The sequence below is a fragment of the Scomber japonicus genome, chromosome 4 (assembly GCF_027409825.1).
Source record: "Scomber japonicus isolate fScoJap1 chromosome 4, fScoJap1.pri, whole genome shotgun sequence".
In the NCBI taxonomy this organism is placed as follows: Eukaryota; Metazoa; Chordata; class Actinopteri; order Scombriformes; family Scombridae; genus Scomber; species Scomber japonicus.
Window position 1 is genome coordinate 20,961,389 of NC_070581.1, and position 19,949 is coordinate 20,981,337.

Consider the following 19,949-nt stretch of genomic DNA (forward strand, 5'->3'; position numbering starts at 1 on the left):
GCAGTTCACCACTTACTTTTGTACCATTTCAAGCTATTCATTGGACTTGAACTGCTTGAATTTCAATAAAAGACCGGAAAAACTGGGGTGTTCTAAAACATTTGACTGGTAGTGTATATTTTTTGTAAACATAATTACAAACCTACTCTTGAAACCAGGAGAAGTGTAAGTATGTCTGCTGATTTGTACGCTTCATAACAAATGTTATAGTGTGTCTCTAAATGGAATTGTAGTTTTTAAGTACATTGATATATTCCCCATGATTCGAAGTTGGCAGTATGAACCCCAGGGGTCTTTTGGGTGTGAGAAATACATTGGAGTTATCAGATCTTTAAAATCTAATTGTTAAATGTTTTTTTCAGACCAAAGAATAAAATAATGAAATCTCACAATTATAGAGCTGTTTAAACTAATATGTTTTGTGCTGGGGACCAACGTAGCTATTACACATTTTGATATGAGACTGGGTTGCATATGAACATTTGAACATTGAAACAGATTTTGCTCACTGTAATCAAATCTAATCAAATCTATCAATAATCATAACTTTGAAAGATATCGTCTTGATTTAACTAATTTGGATGAATGAAGTGTCATATTAGCTTCATTTTTGTACAGAAGTCGTCTGTGGATTTTATCAATGAAAATAAGACTGAAGTTGCAGTTAAAAGGAGTTATCCTTTAAAGAACTCATGCATAATACTTAGCACCTAGACTGCTCACTATAACAGTAATGCAATAATCAATTACATTCAGACTCAGACTTCCATTGCAGAGTTGGTGTTGATTGAGAACATTTGAAATGAGTTATTGATCTAATGGATCTGTCAAGTGGTCCTCTGAGACCAACCCGCCAACTGTTTTGACCTCTGAACCATGTGCGCAGAGGCGGGATGGACAGTGGATGAATCAGTAGTAAAAGAGGAGCGCACAATTCTCTATAAATCAGCAGTGGATTAAAACAGTGTTGTGGAATTTGGATTCTTGTTCTGAGGCGTCACACTTCAACTGTCTCATCCAGTCTGCCCTCACTGCTAACCTTGCCATCCTGCCAATATTTTGAGAAATGACAAGGCCTCACCGTTCTGATCCAGTGCCCTTGTCTCGGGTCCGACACCCCCCCCGCTCCCCACTTCCCTCTCCCTCCTGTTCGCTGAATTAGAGTGCGCATAGGCCCATATCCAATTTCTCTCCTTTAATTAGCCTTCTGCACAGGGAGAAGGATCAAGGGAGAGGGGCTGAAAGGGTGAAGGGACGGATGAAAAAGAGAGATGTAATTTTTCTGAAGGATTGCACTAATTAGGTATTATTTCATACAGGGCTTGTATCCCTCATGTACCCCACTGTTGTTACTTACTGACTTAAAACACATAAACTCAATCACTGTCAGTCTCTCTCCATCTCCTGCTTGTTGTATCCCTCCTTCTCCTCCACACACACACAAAATCAATTTGATCAATGTGTTTTGGCCTTTCAGATAAAGCATTTGTTTAGTTTTATTTTAAACCATAATCATGTTATTGGCTGGATCATGTTATTAATGACTCAATTTACCATTTATGGATATTTTCCATTGTTACTCCCCGTCATTATCATCTGTCCTGACAAAATGAGATAGCGACAAACACAATGTTCCACCAACATCCTTGTGTCTTCAAACTCATCCTGATGTCTTTCAGCCTGCAGTTTCAAGGAGAGCAGTCAACCTTTTCACCCACTCGCTATCTTCTCATTAGAGTCTGCTAAACAAACAGTCTAATTAAGTGTGGCCTTGTGTGATAGGGTAAGCTCTGAGCTTTTCACTCTTTGTTAATAGGTTGGCCTGCTCCTCCTACCAAGCGCCGGGGGTCAGTGCAGTCTGTGGTGCAGATTGCCCATTAAACCAAATGGCTAATGGCTCCTGCTACACCCTAACAAGGCAGGCATCCTTGCACACTCAGTAGCACAGATCATGTTCATGCACTCGAAAAGCAATTACATTGCCACTCACGATCAAGTAGCATGATCTGTGGCAGGCTTGATCTGCATATGAGATATTTTATATGCATACATAACTATCCTAATATGCGTGTGTGTGTGTCAATCATACCTCTCCCCAAAACAGAAGTCTATTTTCTTGTCTGTCCTCCTTTCTTCTCATCCTTTTAGCTGTTCCCTTTTCCTAGTCTTTAAGCTCCAATCTACATTTCACCCATGTTATTTGGTCCTACCTCCATACAGTTCACCTTCTGTTGCATTTATACTTCTCCTTCCCAACTACACACTCACTCTCTCTCTGCTTTCCATTTCTGTCCCTTGATGTGTGTTGTAATTATGTGGTGTGTATACTGCTCTGATAGAGTATTGCCTTCTCTGACTGTCACAGTGCTGCTTGAATGGGCCCTCAATTTACCATGTCAATAGGCAGCCAAGTGTCAGTGTGTCAGCTCCACAGCCGAGGTGGCGAGGAAGAGTTGTTTAAATGCAGCTCAACTCTCTGTCGCTCTCTTTAACCTCTGGAACTAACATTCTTTCTACCTTATTTCACACATTCACTGCGTTTATTGTCTGTTTTTCCTGCTCCTTCTCAGACTAGGTGTAAACTATGACATCACATTTTTAAAATGATGTTTTCATTCATACTAGCATTTTTATTTATTTTTTTAGATCCAACCTCAACCTCTTTTCACTTCTCAAAACAACAAAACATCTTTAAAGAAGTGGGACAGTCAAACCGACTGACCAAATCATTATTTCATGGCTGTTAATGACATCAGTTGTGTGATCGGCTACATTAACATTTAAAATGAGTGAAAGTTAGAGATGACAGAAAGTTTTCTTTATTACTTTGCTGCTATAGACACAGCCTGTTAAATCCTCCTGCTTTCCAAGATCATCTAGAGTGTTTTAATGCATCAGAATTCACAATATAGTTATTCTTACTTACAATGTTTCCTGTTCCTGTTGTAAGATAATGGGACAAATATGAAATAGTGGTATAACCGCACCTTATGTATGCTACTAGATAATCTGCATTCATTCTAAAGCTGCTATGTTGCAGCGATAAAACATTTTTTAGTCTTGTTACAAAATCAACATTTGCAGCTTAATGACAGCAGCTGCACTGTGTTTGGCAGTACTGACATCTAAAATGATCAGATCAGAAACATTTGAGCTGCTTACATCATTTTGTAAAATATTCACAGCAAAACACCAAGACTGTTCTAAGTTCTAAGATTTATTTTTTTCTGGATGGAGGGTCCAAACAGAGAGAAAATGCATTTACACATTTAACTGGCTTATTTTGGATGTTCTCTCAACTAAACTGCATTCTCACCACTGTGACTATCTCGTCCTCTTATTTTTCTGTTATTTTTCTCTCTCTTCTTTCTCTTGTCATCTCCCCGATGGTATCTCTCTGGAGTCACTTTAAAAAGAAAGCTCCTCCCCAATCACGTCAGTCCAACAATCCTTTGCATGCTCATTGAACATGTGAGATTTTCACTTCACAAACTTTTCCCTTTTCCCTGCCACACTCACTGAGCCCAAGGGAAGCCCTGGCAGAGATACATAAAAGCCATATGGCATTATCAAGAAATGGCTCACACCATGGTGAATACATATTGCAGATATATATAATGTATTCAAACTACATGGATATGTGTCAGTAGTTTAACGTGACATGCTATTTTCTGTTTGTGTGCGTCTGATTTTCGTCTACAAATGAGAGCTGACTCTGACTCTGATTTTCTTAATGTCACAGCCCAGAAAATGTCCCGGAGGCTGAACAGAAGAGATCCCTTTCAGCCTAAATGTAACCCACTACCTCATGTGCCCCTTTCTGACTTGCTATTAAATGATTCACTCTCAGTGATTAGAGCTCTGATGCCAGACTCCACACAGATCCTATCTCTACAGATCCTATTTGAGACACACGCAGAAAACATTTTAGTTTGATGTGCTTCTTGCTTTCGAATCTCCCAAAATCAATCGAGCACATGTAGCTGACGCCTAAACTCAATTTGTGCTCTTCTTCTTGGATTCCCTCATCATTTTTCTTTTTACACTAGCTTTCTTTGGATTTGTGGTTATCTTAATCCTTACCTTTTGTCTGGTGAGAAATCTGACTGTGACTCTGTGCACTCTGTGTGCAATAATGCTCTTTTGCCTCTCTGCACCCTTTTGACCTGATTTTGTTGAAATCCACTGAGACATGCGGCTGTTGTACCTTATCCCTAGATTAGGAGGGATTTGCCCCGTGAGAGTGGGAGATAGAGGCAGAGGTAGTGGGATGTGCTTGCCTAAGTTCTGTATTGGTCATAAAAGCTGTAGGACTAAAAGACAGAAAAAACAGCCATGTTTTTTGACTCCGCACAAGCACCCGGAGCAATATAAGACTTTTGAAGATTTTGACAGTAGCTTTAAGAAATACACAGCCATCAGTTTGTCACAGCTGCCCTAATATAGCGCCCTAAAAACATATATTCTCTCTTTTTCCACTTCATTTGGTTTTGTCTTGTTCTTAAGTCTGGTTGTGTTGCTTTTACAGAATTTGACCCAGACATAGTTGTTACATTGAGCTAGGAATGACAGACGTTAAATTGGAAGCAAGACCAAACTATTGTTGCAGGAGGCAGACGAGGTTACAAGGCTGTCACTCAGAGTTAGTGGGGGCGGGCTCTAAGCTGTCATCCCAGCGTTTCGGTCTCGCCCTACATATCAGGTCACTGGTGCTCTGCAGGCTTTGGATCTTGGCAGGAATGAACACACACACGCACACACACGCACACACACACACACTTAGACACAGACTTCTACACACAAAGCTCAAGCAACATATATGCATGCCACACCGACTGCGGCACATAGGAAGATTTTCAGCTGGGAATCAGAACTGACACAAGTCACGTATTAAGTTTGCAAGAAACTCTGTGTCTTCAATAGATGGAGGAAAATCTTTTCAAAATGGACAACCAGAGATGAAACAGATTTTCTTAAACTTCTATAACTGTTAGAGAGGTTTTCATAATGGGTGACAGCAGTGAAAAGCACTGTCACTGCACTGGGAGATCTGGGGTGGGATGGGCTCGAGGTGCACTTAATTTGACTGAAAGTGAAATAATTAGCTCTTCTCTCTTGTCCTCCCTCATCTAAAGTGAAAATGGCCCAGAATCAGCCAACGCATTGATATGAGTAGATGTAATGGCACAGACGTGTGTGTGTGTGTGTGTGTGTGTGTGTGTGAGAGAGAGAAAGAGAGAGAGAGAAAGGGAGAGAGAGTGATAGAAAGAGAAAAAGAGAGAAAATGGGATTGCTCACGCATGTGCTATTAATGCTCCATTGTTAACGTGATGTGTCTGCGGAATAATTGGAGTGTGTTTAAGTTTGTGTGTGTGTCTGTACATGTGTGTGATTGTCTGTGACGTCCTGAGTAGCTGGGTGATAATAAGGAAATGGTTCAGTGGAGTGCGAGAGAGAGAGAGAGAGAGAGAGAGAGAGAGAGAGAGAGAGAGAGAGAGAGAGAGAGAGAGAGAGAGAGAGAGAGAGAGAGAGAGAGAGAGAGAGAGAGAGAGAGAGAGAGAGAGAGAGAGAGAGAGAGAGAGAGAGGAGGAATGAGAGCTGGCTTGGCATTGCAATGTTGGAAGTGAATTACAGAAAAAGTGGTGACACACACCATGAGAGGTTGCAGTGTCAGCCTTAACAAGCACACACAGACCGATAAATGCTCACACACAAACACTGAGGTTGATTAATCGGTGTCTCTGTAAGAAGAGCCTGGGGCAGTCTCTACTTCATAGTGCTGTCTACGAAACATCTGGTGTCATTTAGAAGTCAACATTACGGGAGTTATCACAGAGCTGATAGTGTTTGAAAACTTGACATTGATGGAGTTCTGTGGTGTATTACCCACAGAAAACTGATAAGGAAAATTTCTTCATCACCTAATTACTAATGACTTACTTATTAATGACCTTTACTGTAACAATTTGAGTTTTTTAAATTTGATTTGAGATTTATTTTCGTAGCTTTGGATGGTGCATTTAGTAATAAGTGAGAATGTTGTGTGATCACATTCACTGAGAAAGAGGCACTGAAATATTTATTAGATGCTGATTCTATTTAAAATAAGATATAAATGTTATTTGTGTGCTTCATATTAGATATATATATTTTCATTATTGATGAATCTTGGAGGGGTTTTTTGAGTCAATAAAAATGTGAAATTGGGACATACCATGACAATTTCTAAAGACCCCACCTTTAAATTGCTGTTTAAAAAAAGAGCAAAACAAGGTATATTCAATCTTCAGTGATGTACAGCTGAGAAAAGCAACAAATCCTTACATTTGAGAAGCTGGGACCAGCCATTCTTTTCTCAGCAACAATTTCTTTCTTGATGTGTGACTCAATTAAAATAAAAAAAATAAATTTGGTACCAAGATAATTCTTGATCAATTTCATGTTGATCAAATGATAGCAGGATGGCTGTTAGGCCAGGATGACAAAACATTGTTAGAACCAGTAGATTTTGAGAAATATGCTTATTCACATTTTTGCAAGTTAGATGAGAATCGAATAGATGATCTTATTAAAGCATAAAGGAAAAAGTTAATCTGGATGTTTTCAAAGGAAAAAAATCAACCTATATGCTAATCTGAACATCACAGTGGTGACAAGACTTCAGGAAGTCATTACACCTGCAAAGAAATAGTTCCAGCATATAACTGTTAAACTATAAGTTTAATGCCAAATATTGAGCGATGGACGTGCTGGTAGGGTTAAGGGACCAGTATATTCTACCATCAGGGCTTGTCAGATGATTGAATAGCTTTTTAATCTAAGTCAATATTTCAGTCAATTTTAGGTGTACAATCAAGTCCAGATTAGACTTTTTGAAAGCGTAAACTGCTATCCCCATATTTAAATTATTATTGTCTTTCTCTATGATGGACAGTTTTTCACCCCACCTTTGAGTGTGGGTGTTTGGAGCAACTAACACTTTTGACTTCTGACATGTTTAGATGACACTTATTATTTTCTAGCATGACCCAAAAGATTAGGTTAAAGATTTTTATTTTTATCTTTGAACACAGCCAGATTAGCTGTTTCCACCTTCCTTCACTCTTTCTGCTGAGTTAAGTGAGTCACCTACGGTGGCCGAGACCCGCCATAGCTGCAAATAAAAACAAACGCTGCTGCAAATAAAAAGAAACGCTGCTGCATATAAAAGAAACGCTGCAAATAAAAAGACACACCGCAGCAAACAAAAAAAAACGCTGCAAATAAAAACAAACGCCGCTGCAAATAAAAGAAACACCGCAGCATATAATAAAAAAACGATGCAAATAAAAAAAGACACAACGGAAGTGGATTACCGGGGACTGTTTTTGCCGAAACACCGGAAGAAGTTGTTGCTTGTACGTGTAGGTCAGGAAAAGACGTAAAAGGGACCGTATATGGTTTGTTATTTGTGTTATTACGTTACGTGTTGGACTAAATACATGGACATATTGAGGAAAGTATTTCGATGTTATGGAAACGGATTTCATATTTCACAAGAATGGATACTCGGCGAGCTGTACAGAAAGTCCTGAGTCATAAGATGATCGTTGTGGATAAAGGGAAGACTTTGAAGGTATGTAGAGATTATAGCTGTTTTTACTTTAGCTGAGTGGCTGAATACTATTACGGCTGTGAGCAACCAATATAATTCGTGAGTGGTCTTGAATGAATCAGGGCAACCTATGCTTGCTAACAATGTACGGCATGAATAAATATGTTTAAGGGTTGGTGTTTAAAACATTCAGAAGGACTTGTGGCTACCTCCCAACCTCCGACCCGTCCCGTAGGCGGAACAGCGTGTTTTAAGTGTCTGCAGTTCCGATCCTCATCCCCATGTTGGCTGAAACAGACAAGTCAGTGACTTGAAAGTCACCCTCAAACACTACCATTTTCACTTACTTTCTAGTTCGTTTTCCAATTCGTAGTCCTGTTGTTGTTGTTTCTTCTTCCGGTGTTTCGGCAAAAACAGTCCCCGGTAATCCACTTCCCTTGTGTCTTTTTTTATTTGCATCGTTTTTTTTTATTATATGCTGCGGTGTTTTTTTTTTTTGTTTGCTGCGGTGTTTCTTTTATTTGCAGCGGCGTTTGTTTTTATTTGCAGCGTTTTTTTGTTTGCTGCGGTGTGTCTTTTTATTTGCAGCGTTTCTTTTATTTGCAGCAGCGTTTCTTTTTATTTGCAGCACCGTTTGTTTTTGTTTGCAGCGTTACTTTTATTGCAGCTATGGCGGGTCTCGGCCACCGTAGGTCCCCTGCTGGCTCTTGCTTCACATACAGACAATGGTACGGATCATCTCATCTAATTCTTGGCAAGATAGAAAAAAATAAGTGTATTTCCCAAAATGTGGAACTATTATTTTAAAGGTAAAAAAAACCCATAAGTAAATAAGTAGTGAGGCAGGGTAAGAAAAAGAGGATGAATGAAACAGAGTGTGTGTGTGAGTGTGTGTGTGTATTTAGAGAGTAAAGGATCTGAGGGAAAGGAAAGTAGCTAGGTTCCCTTGGGATCTCTCGGCCCGGACAAGAAGCTCCTGCCGGGACTTTATGTGTACTGATGTGTGTATTTGTCTGCGTGTGTGCATAAGTTCTACAAAGAGCTTTGATTCTCTTCCCTGTTTCATCCCAAACTGCCCGCTTTGTACCAGCTGCTGTCTGCTATGTAACCTGACAGCACAGCCTCAGGAAACCATGCGAGCGAGCAAAAGCGAGTGTGTGTGTGTGTCTGTGTGTGTGTGGAGGAGAAGTAATTGGCATGTCCATCTGACTGAAAGGCCCAGGCGAAGTGGCAGTGTGGAGTGGAGTGGAGCTGATAACATGGCAATTAAGCTGGGTGAGACAGACCCCCAATCAGCACAGCATGTAGTGGAGACCCACAGAGACAGGTGGGGTTGCAGAGAGTGGATGCAGAGACAAGGAGAATGGGCGAGTGCCCCCAGGTGTGAGCTAATTTGTCTCGCTGTTAGACTGAAAAACAAGGAAGCTCCTGAAGGGCTTGTTGCAAACATGGCTGACTGTATTGTGCACACATACAATTCACTGTCCCACTAAAGACACCTGCTGCTGCCACAGCTGCTGGGAAAATCATGTTTCATCTTTATCAAGCTTAAACCGCACACTTAAAAAGGAAGTAGAGTGTGCTGGCAAAGTTGACATCTTCTGTTGCTTGTTGAAATCGTCTTTGCAACGTGTATGAGCGGAAATAGAGCAGTGTTATTTGATCTCCCCGTTTGATCGTTTTTGCCAGTGGTGGTGCTGCAATTCTCGACTCACCTCTCTCAGCAGTATTGCCTAAGCCTTCCTGTGCGGTGCCCTGCCACAACCTTTGCATCTTCTACCCACCTTTCTTCCTCTTTCATTCTCTCTGTTGCCTCCCCTCAGGGAAAGATTATAAGCAGCCTCCTGGATCAAATCGCACGGGAGCACAACAAACTTTAAGAACTTCAAAGCTCTGAGTTATATTTCAGTTGGCTGACAGAAGTAGTACCACCACCACCACCACCACCACCACCCGCTCCACTCCTACACTCCTACCACCGCTGCCACCGAGTTGCTGTTTCTGATCATTCATGCTGTTTACGAATCGACAAACTAACTCCTTGTCTGCTATTTTCTTGCTGTCTCCATCTATCATAGCTTCAAATTCATTGGCACTTTTCCCCTCTCACTCTCTCTCTCTTTCTGTCTGTCTCTCTCTCTCTCTCTCCTGTACACTCTTTTCCCTCGCTCTGTTTACCTCTCAGCTTCTGTGGAGTATTAACTTTTATCTTCTTTTTTTTTCCACCAGCCCTCCGCCCATTCTATAAGCCTATTTCCTCCTCTTTTTCATTCCTCTTTATCTTCCTTTATCCCCTCATCCTGGTCTCTTTGTGTGGAAGCACGGATGGTGTGTAGAGCAGATTATCAACTAACGGTCATTTATTCACTTCATTGTTTGCAAACCCTTTGGTGCTCAATAACCTTTGTGTTTGTTTGTGTGTGTGTGTGTGTGTGTGTGTATGTGTGTGTGTGTGTGTGTGTGTGTGTGTGTGTGTGTGTGTATACATATGTATTATCGACCAGTTGTTATTTTTTTCCACGCTACATTGGTCAGACATTTTTACTCTAATACTGTATGTCACAGAGGTCTACAAACATTGACATACAGGAGCAAAGTAGAGTACTTGTGTCATAGTCATGGCTTAAGGACACTCAATAAAGTATTGAGTGCTGAACCCCTCCATATCCCTGTCTCTCACTGAGCCACAGTGTGAGTGCACTGCATTGATTTACAGACCACATGTGACAGGCACAATGAACTAAGCTCTCATCACTGTTGGCTGGTTTGTGCATGTATGAGTGTGATGTTGTACACAGACTCTTCTGGGTTCAGTTTAACCTCTGCAGATGGCGGTCAGCTACTTATGGACAAAGAGATATCATGTGAGAGCTGGTTTTTGTATGGTCAGCCCACAGAGTGTGGTGGATCCCTGCCGGACGGCCTTCCAGGCTATCACTGAAGGTATTTGTGTTGTGAAGTCAATGAACTAGCATACCACATTTTTTAACTGCATTTGTAAACTGTGTCGTTGATTCAAGTTCAGAAGGAAAAAGAAACATAATGGTAAAAATTTGTGTTGATTGGTTGAATCACTTTAGAGTTCATTAGCAGACCATCTGGCTTATGGCTCTTGGTTCCAAATGATTTGCTTAAATTGCACTTCAAATGAAAAGTTTAGCATTTTGATATTACATTGCCTGCAGACATTTTTGTTGTAACCTGCTAAATTACTAATATCTTGCTGTTAAATTCTGTATGTGCCGTTGTCAGGGATGTGATGGTAAGTTAAGATGGAAATGGAGTATTTCAGAGCTTTAATATTTTGTACACAAACATCCGTTAATCCACTCAGACAGTACACTTTGCCACTCAGGGGAACAGCTGTAAACAAACACTAAATATTTAACAAGCCAATCTTGTCTAAGCTGAGAAGTTACTGTATGTGCTTCTGTTCATTTTATTTCCCTTTCATTTGGGATTCTTTCCAGTAGAATAGAGAAGAGGACAGTTTTCATGACAGACAAACTGTGAAGACATTTTAGATCACAGAGTACATTTAGGTTTGAAAGCTAGAGAATAATCTTATTCTTATGTGACAGCTATAATGACAGTAATTCAGAAGAACACAATGGTGCCATTCTCTCACTTTTACCACTCTGAAACATTTGTAATCTTGAATTGTGAATCTGCAAGTGTAAATGTAAAATTTAGTGTGATCTTTAGTGTGATCAGTTAATAGTTAAACATTTGACCTTTCACAGTACTAAATTGTCCAACCAATCAGATCAAATACAATTTAGCCTAACCTTTAGATTGCCTGCTCGTGGATAGCACTAGCATGAAATTTACAACTGTTTAAACATGCAGAAGGTTATGTGCTTTCTGCTTGACCTTTTTAATATCATTTTACACATTTCATATTCTATCCAATTTGATGCCATCTGAGTCTAATATAGGCAAATTTGGTTAGATTTGTCAAAGTTTTTCATGAGTTGTGAATGATAACAGTCTATTAGCTGTGTGGACAGATTAATCATCAGATTACTCCACCAGTTTGGGTGATATATTGAATGATAATTCAATAAGTCATAAACAAGAGCATGCAGATTCACACAGATAGTGTTTGCCCTTGAGGATCTCCGGCACTTAATGCTTCGTTAGAAAAACACTGATGCGTTATTTTTTCTTAGATCCACTATGATGATTATGCTATGGATTCATTATGCAAATGCAGCTAACTGGAGCTTGTGTTGCTCTTCTGTATGTGGACGAGAGCACAGTGTCAGTAGTTGGATTACATGATATGAGTGCAGTAGCTTGTAGCAGTGTTATCTAAATCCCCAATTCTCTAATATTTTGCTTCTTTCAAATCTTGTGAAAATACAGAAGGGGATTGAGTTACATTACATGTGGAGATATTGCTTTCCTTAGAGACTCCCTCCAAACACTGTTTTCGAACACACAGTCATTTCATTGAAATAATAAATTGTATCTGACATGTTTTTTCCACCAAAAATGTTCTGTTACTTTGTTAAAAAATCTTAAAATGACCTCTCCTTCTCCCTCATCCAAAAATCCTGAGTCAATGATTCATCATTCAATGACACAACGTATCTCCGACTTCTCAGTGTATGTGCACTGAAGGTTTCAGGTTTCCACATCACACTTGCGTAGGTTGTATGCACACCCTTGATTGGCTCGATAGTTGTAATGTCACAAACTGGGCACATACTGTTGGTACACGCATTAAACTCAGATTTAGGATGGGCTCAGAGAAACTTTATTCTTCAACAGCTGATTGTGATCCATCCTTCCTGTGTCAAATTCTGAACTTCCATCATTCTGCACAGTGAAGCTCAATCATCTAACTGAAGGAAGAAGAAGAAAAACATGGTTTTGACTGGAGGCTGACATTTAAGTGTTTTGCTGAAAGATCTCATAAAGAGAAACATTAAATATACATGCACATTTGTTTTCCAGTCTTTACTATCTTATTAATCTAGATATAACGTACATGGAACATGAGAAATCTGGTTAAATCCTTATATACATAATCATAACCATAAGCAGGACCTCTGCTGCATTTACCACTTTACTTGATTTAGTTGTGAAATAAAGAATGATCTTTCTTTGCACAGTGTAGAGACAGACAGCATTAAATGCAGACACCTGAATGCTGACAGCATTAAAGGAGTAAGAGTTTCACTTTCATTTCAATTTGTATAGCCATTGTTGCATCATTTCTCATCATATTTGTGGTTTCACTATTACTCTGTAATTTGTGTTGATACAGTTTCACACATGGCAGAAAATAATCAGAAACCTGTACAAAGGGTTTTGCAGTATTCTGTTTTCTATCAGAGTAGCATCTGTCTATCAGCTTGCATATACAGGTCTCTCAAACCAGAATATACACAATAAATAAACAACATACTCCACAAACCAAAACACTAGCTAACCAGTGTACTGTTGCACATGTAAAGGAACTCATTGCTTTTATCTTTCTCTCAGTTTAATCAAGCCTGATCACACCTCACATCCTATTACTTGACCTCATCCCACTCCTCCTTCTCCTCTCATCTGACATTCGCTCTAAATTATCGATTGTCAGTGAGATTTAATCTGTCCCGCCGTGTCATCATACAAGGTCTTGGCTGTGAAGGGGAGAAACAACAGACAATCATATGATCTTCATAAACTCATCTCCTCAGCGTTTCCCTCCTTCTTTCTTCTTCATTTCCTGATGCAATTAATATTAATGCCCCGCTCTGAAGCTTAATTTTTCCATCTATTCTCTCTTTTGTGACTTGTCATCTTGCCAATTTCTCTGTCTTTCTGTTCCTACATTTACCCTGGGCTTCATTTCTTCATCCTCTTAAAAGGGCATGACCATGTCGTATGAGTTGAGATCCTTTCAGCTGGACTGAATATGACAGCCAGTGGCCTCTGGTGGGAGAGTTAGGTTGACTGTGTGTGCCTGTCTGTGTGTGTGTTTTATCTAAAGTGATCTATAATTGTATGTTCTCTGACACAGTGATGGATAATCAATAGTTCTGTCTGTCTCTGCGGAAGTGTGGTGGGGGCCAGAGAGGGGAGAGTTAGAGAATCAAAGTCATCCTGTCCTCAATGCTGCTCGACCTACCACTTTCCTACACTGTTTCTTCACAGCATTTTCCTAAAGAGAGAAAGCCAAGTTTGACCTGGCTGGTATTTTTCAGACCAGCCTGTGTTCTCTGCTCAGGGTGCAGATGGGGCTTGTGACTAGCAGAATCATAACAGAAATGCCAACTCCACCTGTGTTCTGGGTTACGCTGTGCATTTCAAGCCATAATTACCCTGCAGTTTGAATCCAGAATTCAGCCTCCATCCACATGGCTGCATATGCAGACTCTCTGCAGCTTTATTCAGATCCACTGGCCCAAACGAAGCAGACAGGGATTATACAGATGTGTGGATGTGCAAGTCCTCGTGCTGGCATTGCAAGTCACACTCATGTATGCATGAGCATGCAAGCATTTGCTGACACACACATTCATAGGCACAGATTTTGTTGGCATTTCTGTCGTCCGTGTCTTAATGAGAGTCGGTGTGTTGTTATCTTCAATCAGCCTGTGTTGTGGATGTCCATTCTTTACTCCTATTTTCCTATCTGTGTGTCCCCATGACACTGATAGTTTGTGAAATGTAAACCTCAGCCCCAGCCTCTGCAACAATGTCTCATGTCAGAGTGGATAATAGACTGCAATGCATCATGGGGAAAAAACCTGGGGTCCTGGGTTTTATATTTATTATTGAAACTGCAACCAGATCCCCCCCTGTGCTCTTTGAAAACGGAGTAATTTCATGGCTCTTTCCTGGGTTAAGACCAGGTCTGTTGGAGTGGTAGAGTTGTAAATAGCCCCTTGCTTTTCCCCTCAACATACCAACAAATCTGGATCATTGGTAGGTGTATTAGACATACACAGAGTTGGTAGTATTGCGCTGTTGGATGTTATATTTAGGACTCAGGTTTAACGCGTTACACAGGCATGAAATCACTTCATGATGAAGTTTCACCCCCTTGCCGATTACAGGCGAATGAGGATGACAGTGATTTTTTTCTTTCTTTCGTCTTTCGTATAAAACTTGTACGGCAAATAGAAATTTTATCACTGAGTTGAATAAGAGGTGCTTGGTAGGGAGAGAGCTGATGCCAATATCATGCTGCTGAAATACACCACCGCACCCTCCCTGTGATGCTTGAAATAAGGTGGATTAGCCAGACCACTTGCCTCTTCCTTCATGTGAAAGGATGAGGTGAACACACACACACACACACACACACACACACACACACACACACACACACACACACACTGAAGCACCCTGAAGTTGGTGCCAAGGTTATTCAAAAATCAAACTCTTATAAAAAAGCCCACACAGCAAAATAGTCCACACAGACTAATTTAGATACTCTCTTTTGGAGTCAAATAAGTAATGTCCAGTGATGCCATGTTAATCTATTGAGGGATTTGGCTTGGAACGACCTTCCAGGGTGCCGTACCTAACAGCTTAATTACCTTTTCAAAAGGGAATACCTCTGAGATTTAGCAGCCACTTTGTACAGCAGATATGCTGTTCAGTCAAGAGGAGGTGATATGAGGTTACACTTCACTGGGCTGAGTCGTATTGACCTACCTACCCTCTGAACAGACACACGCACACAAAACACCTGTCTGACACTTTGCCCTTGATTTTGGCAGTCTGTACCTCCAGCAGTTCATTCCCTCTTCCCTTTTCTCTGTGTGTCAAGCTAAAGTTACAGATTTCTAAGCTTTTAAAAATGCACCACATCACTGAGCATTTTCATTCACTGACTGTAACTCATAATACACATATCATGCTTTTCGCTTTTCATCCCGCCTGCTTCCATCCACCCTCCATCATCCTGCGTCTTCTCTCCCCTCCCTCAACTGGAGGTGATAAAAGTCATCAGCAAGGGCAGCGAGAGATAATACAACACCCGTTGGTGATGAATATGACAGAGGAGATTTGGCGCATGTCCAGGCTGATCAAATGCGTGTTGAGACAGACAAAGAACGGTGACAGATAACCCCTACAGCTGAATGGTAAGGATGGTTCATTTGAAGACACTGAACTGTCCATAGCTAAATCCTCTCATTTAGGTTTATTTGAAATATATTTGCACATCTTAAACCTTTGCGACTTTTGAATATGTTGCAATGTCAGTGTAAAAAGACACATCTGTTAGAAAGTATGGATATTTAATTGCTGATTTTAAATTCTCAGCTATATCCCAAGCCAAGAGGTTAAGTTGACCAAATCCATTAAAGCTTGCAGAATGAGCGTTTTGTCTTCGTTTTATGACTGTTGGGAGGTGATGCGGTCTGGTGATATGGCAGAGATTGAAATTTCAGTGGACCTTGGAAGTCACGATGCTGCACTTCTTCATCTTTTAAAAGTTGTGTCTATATAGTGTAGGGGGGTGTCTGTGTAATAATTGGAAAACTCTGTCTTTAGCACCTCCATGAAATGAAGTTGTTTCATGGTCTATTAACATGTCTCCCCGCCTCTTTGCTGAGCTCTTTTATCTTGATACAGTTTGATCAGTTTACTGTCAGTTTGCATGGATCTAGTGTTAATTTACAGCACTGCTCCTTTTCTGTCTTGCGCCCTCTCTCTTGTCTGTCTTGCTTTTGCACTTTTCTCCCTTGTCTCTTTTCTATGGGATTGGCAGGTCTTTAGGGCTGCAAGGCGCTTAGCTTCCCACATTCCTTCCTCCTGTCTCCTCCTCCTCAGTCTGACTGGCAGTAATTACATAAGGGCAAGGCTCGGTTTGTCCCGACGACCCCAAAAACATGCCAGCTAGAAAGAGACAGAGAAAGGCCCTTAGAGGGAAACGAGGAAGATGCTGCTGTTTAAGAAGGTACAGAAGTAGTAAAATATAGGAAGCAGGAAAGCAGCAGGGGTGAAGCACGAGACAGGAGCAGAGAGAGAAAGCGGTATACGAAGGGAGAGAGGCACAAAAGGTTACACATCAGTGATTCCTGACAGGGATTTTTTTTCTTTTTCACCGCTGCTCACTTGAATAGACTTCTGGGTTGAGAAAAAGTGTTCATCTCCCACCCCCCACCTTTATCTGCAACCAGGTGGTTCCCACAAGCATCAGTTGTCAACCAGCAGCTCTCACAAGCCTGTTGTACAATTCAAAAATGGAAATCCAGGAAGACTTGTTTGCCCATGTTGGTGGAGGAAATGGCAGGTTTCTTCTTGTTTTACTTGTTTTTTGTTAGTTTTTTTGCTTCCATTAAGTTTTTACAGCATACATCTTAGTTATATCATCATGCCTATTCAACTCACTTTCTTAGTAAGAGGTATGGAAATATAAAACTTACCTTAAGAAAGCTGTATAATAAATGGACAAATGGATGAACATATTGTTAAGTCCTTACATAACTTGATATACTTCAAATAAATCCAATCTCTCCTTAATTTTTTATTTTTTATTTTTTTTAAATCTGGTCCCCAAGGAGTCTGAGGAGAGAGGAAAAGAAATTAAGAAGTTATTCATGGGTGATGAAATGAGGCTTTTCTCTCAGAATGTTCTGACATTGTTCTGTTGTAAAGAGAGTTTTTTCATATTAAAAAGTAATGAATGCAACATCGAGTATGCCTTCCTTCTACTTTTAGCTCTATCATCAGCAGTTCTGTCTCAATGACTAGGTTTACACTACATAACTACATGAAACCATGGATTTCAAAATTTGGAAACCAGTTACCATAGGAAATTGGAGCTTTACATACAGTACATATACATATAGTATATATGTATTTAATCATCTGATTTTATCCCCCACCAAATTTTCAATTCAAGTATATTTGAAGTGTATCTGTACTACTATTCCTTCTTCACCACAGTTTTACCTTAACTGTGAGATGTATCTTTTTCTTCTCCATATTTTCACAATGTTTAAAAAAATGAGGAAACTGCAGAAAGCCAACCATAACCAGGTGTGTCCCTCACACACTCCATTGAGCATTTCCTTCCGCTGTCTTCTTTCTGATGTCTGGCTGATGTGCAGTAGTATTCTCTTTTATCACTTGCATTACTAATGAATTAGTGCCAAGGTAAGGGGAGCAATTGCCCTGGTAAAAATAAATCCACTGCCACTGATGACCAAGCGCAGTACAGTAGCCTGTTCAACTCGATGTAAACAGCAGAAGATGCCCTGAAGCTCCAGAACTGCCCTCTGATCATCCATTGACAACTTGTCTGCTTCACTGGAATTGTCTTGCAACTAACGCAATCTTGAGAGGAAAGGAGGGAAGAATATACAGAGGTTAGGAAGGAAGGAAAAAACATCAAATATTCATGATGTAGGATTTAAATAATCAAGGACTAATCTAGCAGGAGAGACACAATTCCAAAAATGATGCGCTGCCTCTGAGAATATGCACTCAGTATAATTGGAGATCACATTGGAGTAGCTCTGGTGCCCACCACCATTACCAAACAGCCATCTGTTTGTAACTGTATGATAGTCAGTACTCAAAGTGTGTAATCTGGAGTGAATGCAGCCTGTTAAGCTCTTAGAGGATTATCAATCATTTATTTTGTAGTTTTTTTTTGTTCCTGTTGCTTGGTTCATAGACAATGTGTAGGCTATGCAAACCTCTTAAACAAAGACAAAACAAAGTGAGCACTTATCTGTCTTCTCCCTCTGCTAATCGCTCTCTGTTTTTGTCTCTTCCTGCTCTTCTTTTCTGGCCTCTCAGCGGCGTCCAGCTTCAGCTTTTGCCGTGCCTCCCTGGAGCACACGGTGTCTGCTGAGGAGCTGAGTTACCAGCTGCCGCGCCGTGCCGGAGGCAGCAACCTGACCTGGCACGATGGCCGCGGCCAAAAAACAGCACACACACGCACAGTAAAACTACTGCAGCAGCCCGGCACAGAGGGCATTCAGGTATGAAGACATCAGTTTGACTGTTTTGACTGCATGTGAATAACTTTCAAATGAGTTTTTGTGAAAAAATCCTGCGTTGAAATAACATGTTTCAGGCAAGAAGGGTTCTGCTTAGAATTTGGAAGATTGGACCGTAACAAACAGAAAACTTCTGAGGCCTTCTTGGTTTCACTGGTGAAGCAATCTACTGTGAAATGCTGTGTGCATAATCTGTCAGTGATTTTGGAATCTTGAAAAGGAACAAATTCCAGCCACTGGGCAATCATACAGCGCTTTTCCATTATACAGTTCTAGCACTACTCAGCTTGACTTGGCTCGACTCCACTTTTTTTGCATTTCCATTAGGGATAGTACCTGGTGCCTAGTACTTTGCTCTGCCGAGATTCCAAGCGAGCTGAGCCAATACTAAATGTGACGTCAACAGACTGCCGGCCACTGATTGGTCAGAGTGTCGTCACTGGAAAAGTCATGAGCCGTCCCACACAAGAATCAAACCCAGCATTTTGAAATACCGGCAACAGCGTTACAGCCATACGGCTCAATTTTCTTGCTTTGCCTTTGACAAAAAGCCACATACAGCAACAAGTACACCATCGCCTCCATGTCCTCCATTGTTTATGTGTTTGTGTCATGTATAAAACAAAGTTTTGTAGGCACGTTCAGTAGGTACCATAGTAATGGAAAAGGTCGTTCCTGGTACCGTGTCGAGTCAAGCCGAGTAGTGCTAGAACTGTATAGTGGAAAAGTGCCAATAGTGGCGTTGGAAAAGAAAATATTGCTTTTTCTCCACTCTTTTTTTTGCCACAGTCTAAGAAGAAGGAATTTAACAATAATCACATTTTGGGTAGGTTGGGATAGGATAGGTATATATTTTTTTATCCTTATCAACTAATCAACTTTTTAGAACCATTCAAAGCAATCAAAGGTTTCCCATGTGTCTTTTAAATGGATCATCAATGTCTTTACATCATTAGGTGTGCATATATTAGGTGTAACACTGAAAGAGGCTTTGGTTGCTGTAATCATTCCTCATACTGTATACTGTAGTCTTTTCTAGTATACTGTTCATACTGGCCATTAAGATATTCCTTCCTATTCCTACTTCCAATCAAAGCACTATTTTATTGTAAATGATATGAGACAAAATAGACACTCCTCATTCTGTGTAAAAATGTAAGCCAAATTTGAATTTCATTTTATTCCTGCATGCAAAGATAAAACATAAATGTAAGTATCTGTGTGGATATTGTAGATACATGGTTTATCACACAAAACCATCTGAGAAGCTGTCCTTAGAAACTGTTTAGAGCAAAAAAATACTTTGCAGGTGATTAGATGAACCATCTTTCTATCACCGTCCATCATGGACTATCATTTCTCAATATACCACGCCTGTAGATGCCAGTAGTTCT

The 19,949-nt window shown here is 40.4% G+C and overlaps 1 protein-coding gene across 1 annotated transcript in view; it reads left to right on the forward strand.

Moving 5' to 3' along the window:
- The window catches only part of LOC128357607 (sterile alpha motif domain-containing protein 10-like), a 52,901-nt gene that overhangs the window by 10,010 nt on the left and 22,942 nt on the right, over positions 1 to 19,949 (forward strand). The window contains exon 3 of the mRNA XM_053317972.1: positions 18,353 to 18,537. Within this exon, the coding sequence (XP_053173947.1) occupies positions 18,353 to 18,537 (185 nt within the window). The remainder of the gene's footprint in view (positions 1 to 18,352; positions 18,538 to 19,949) is intronic.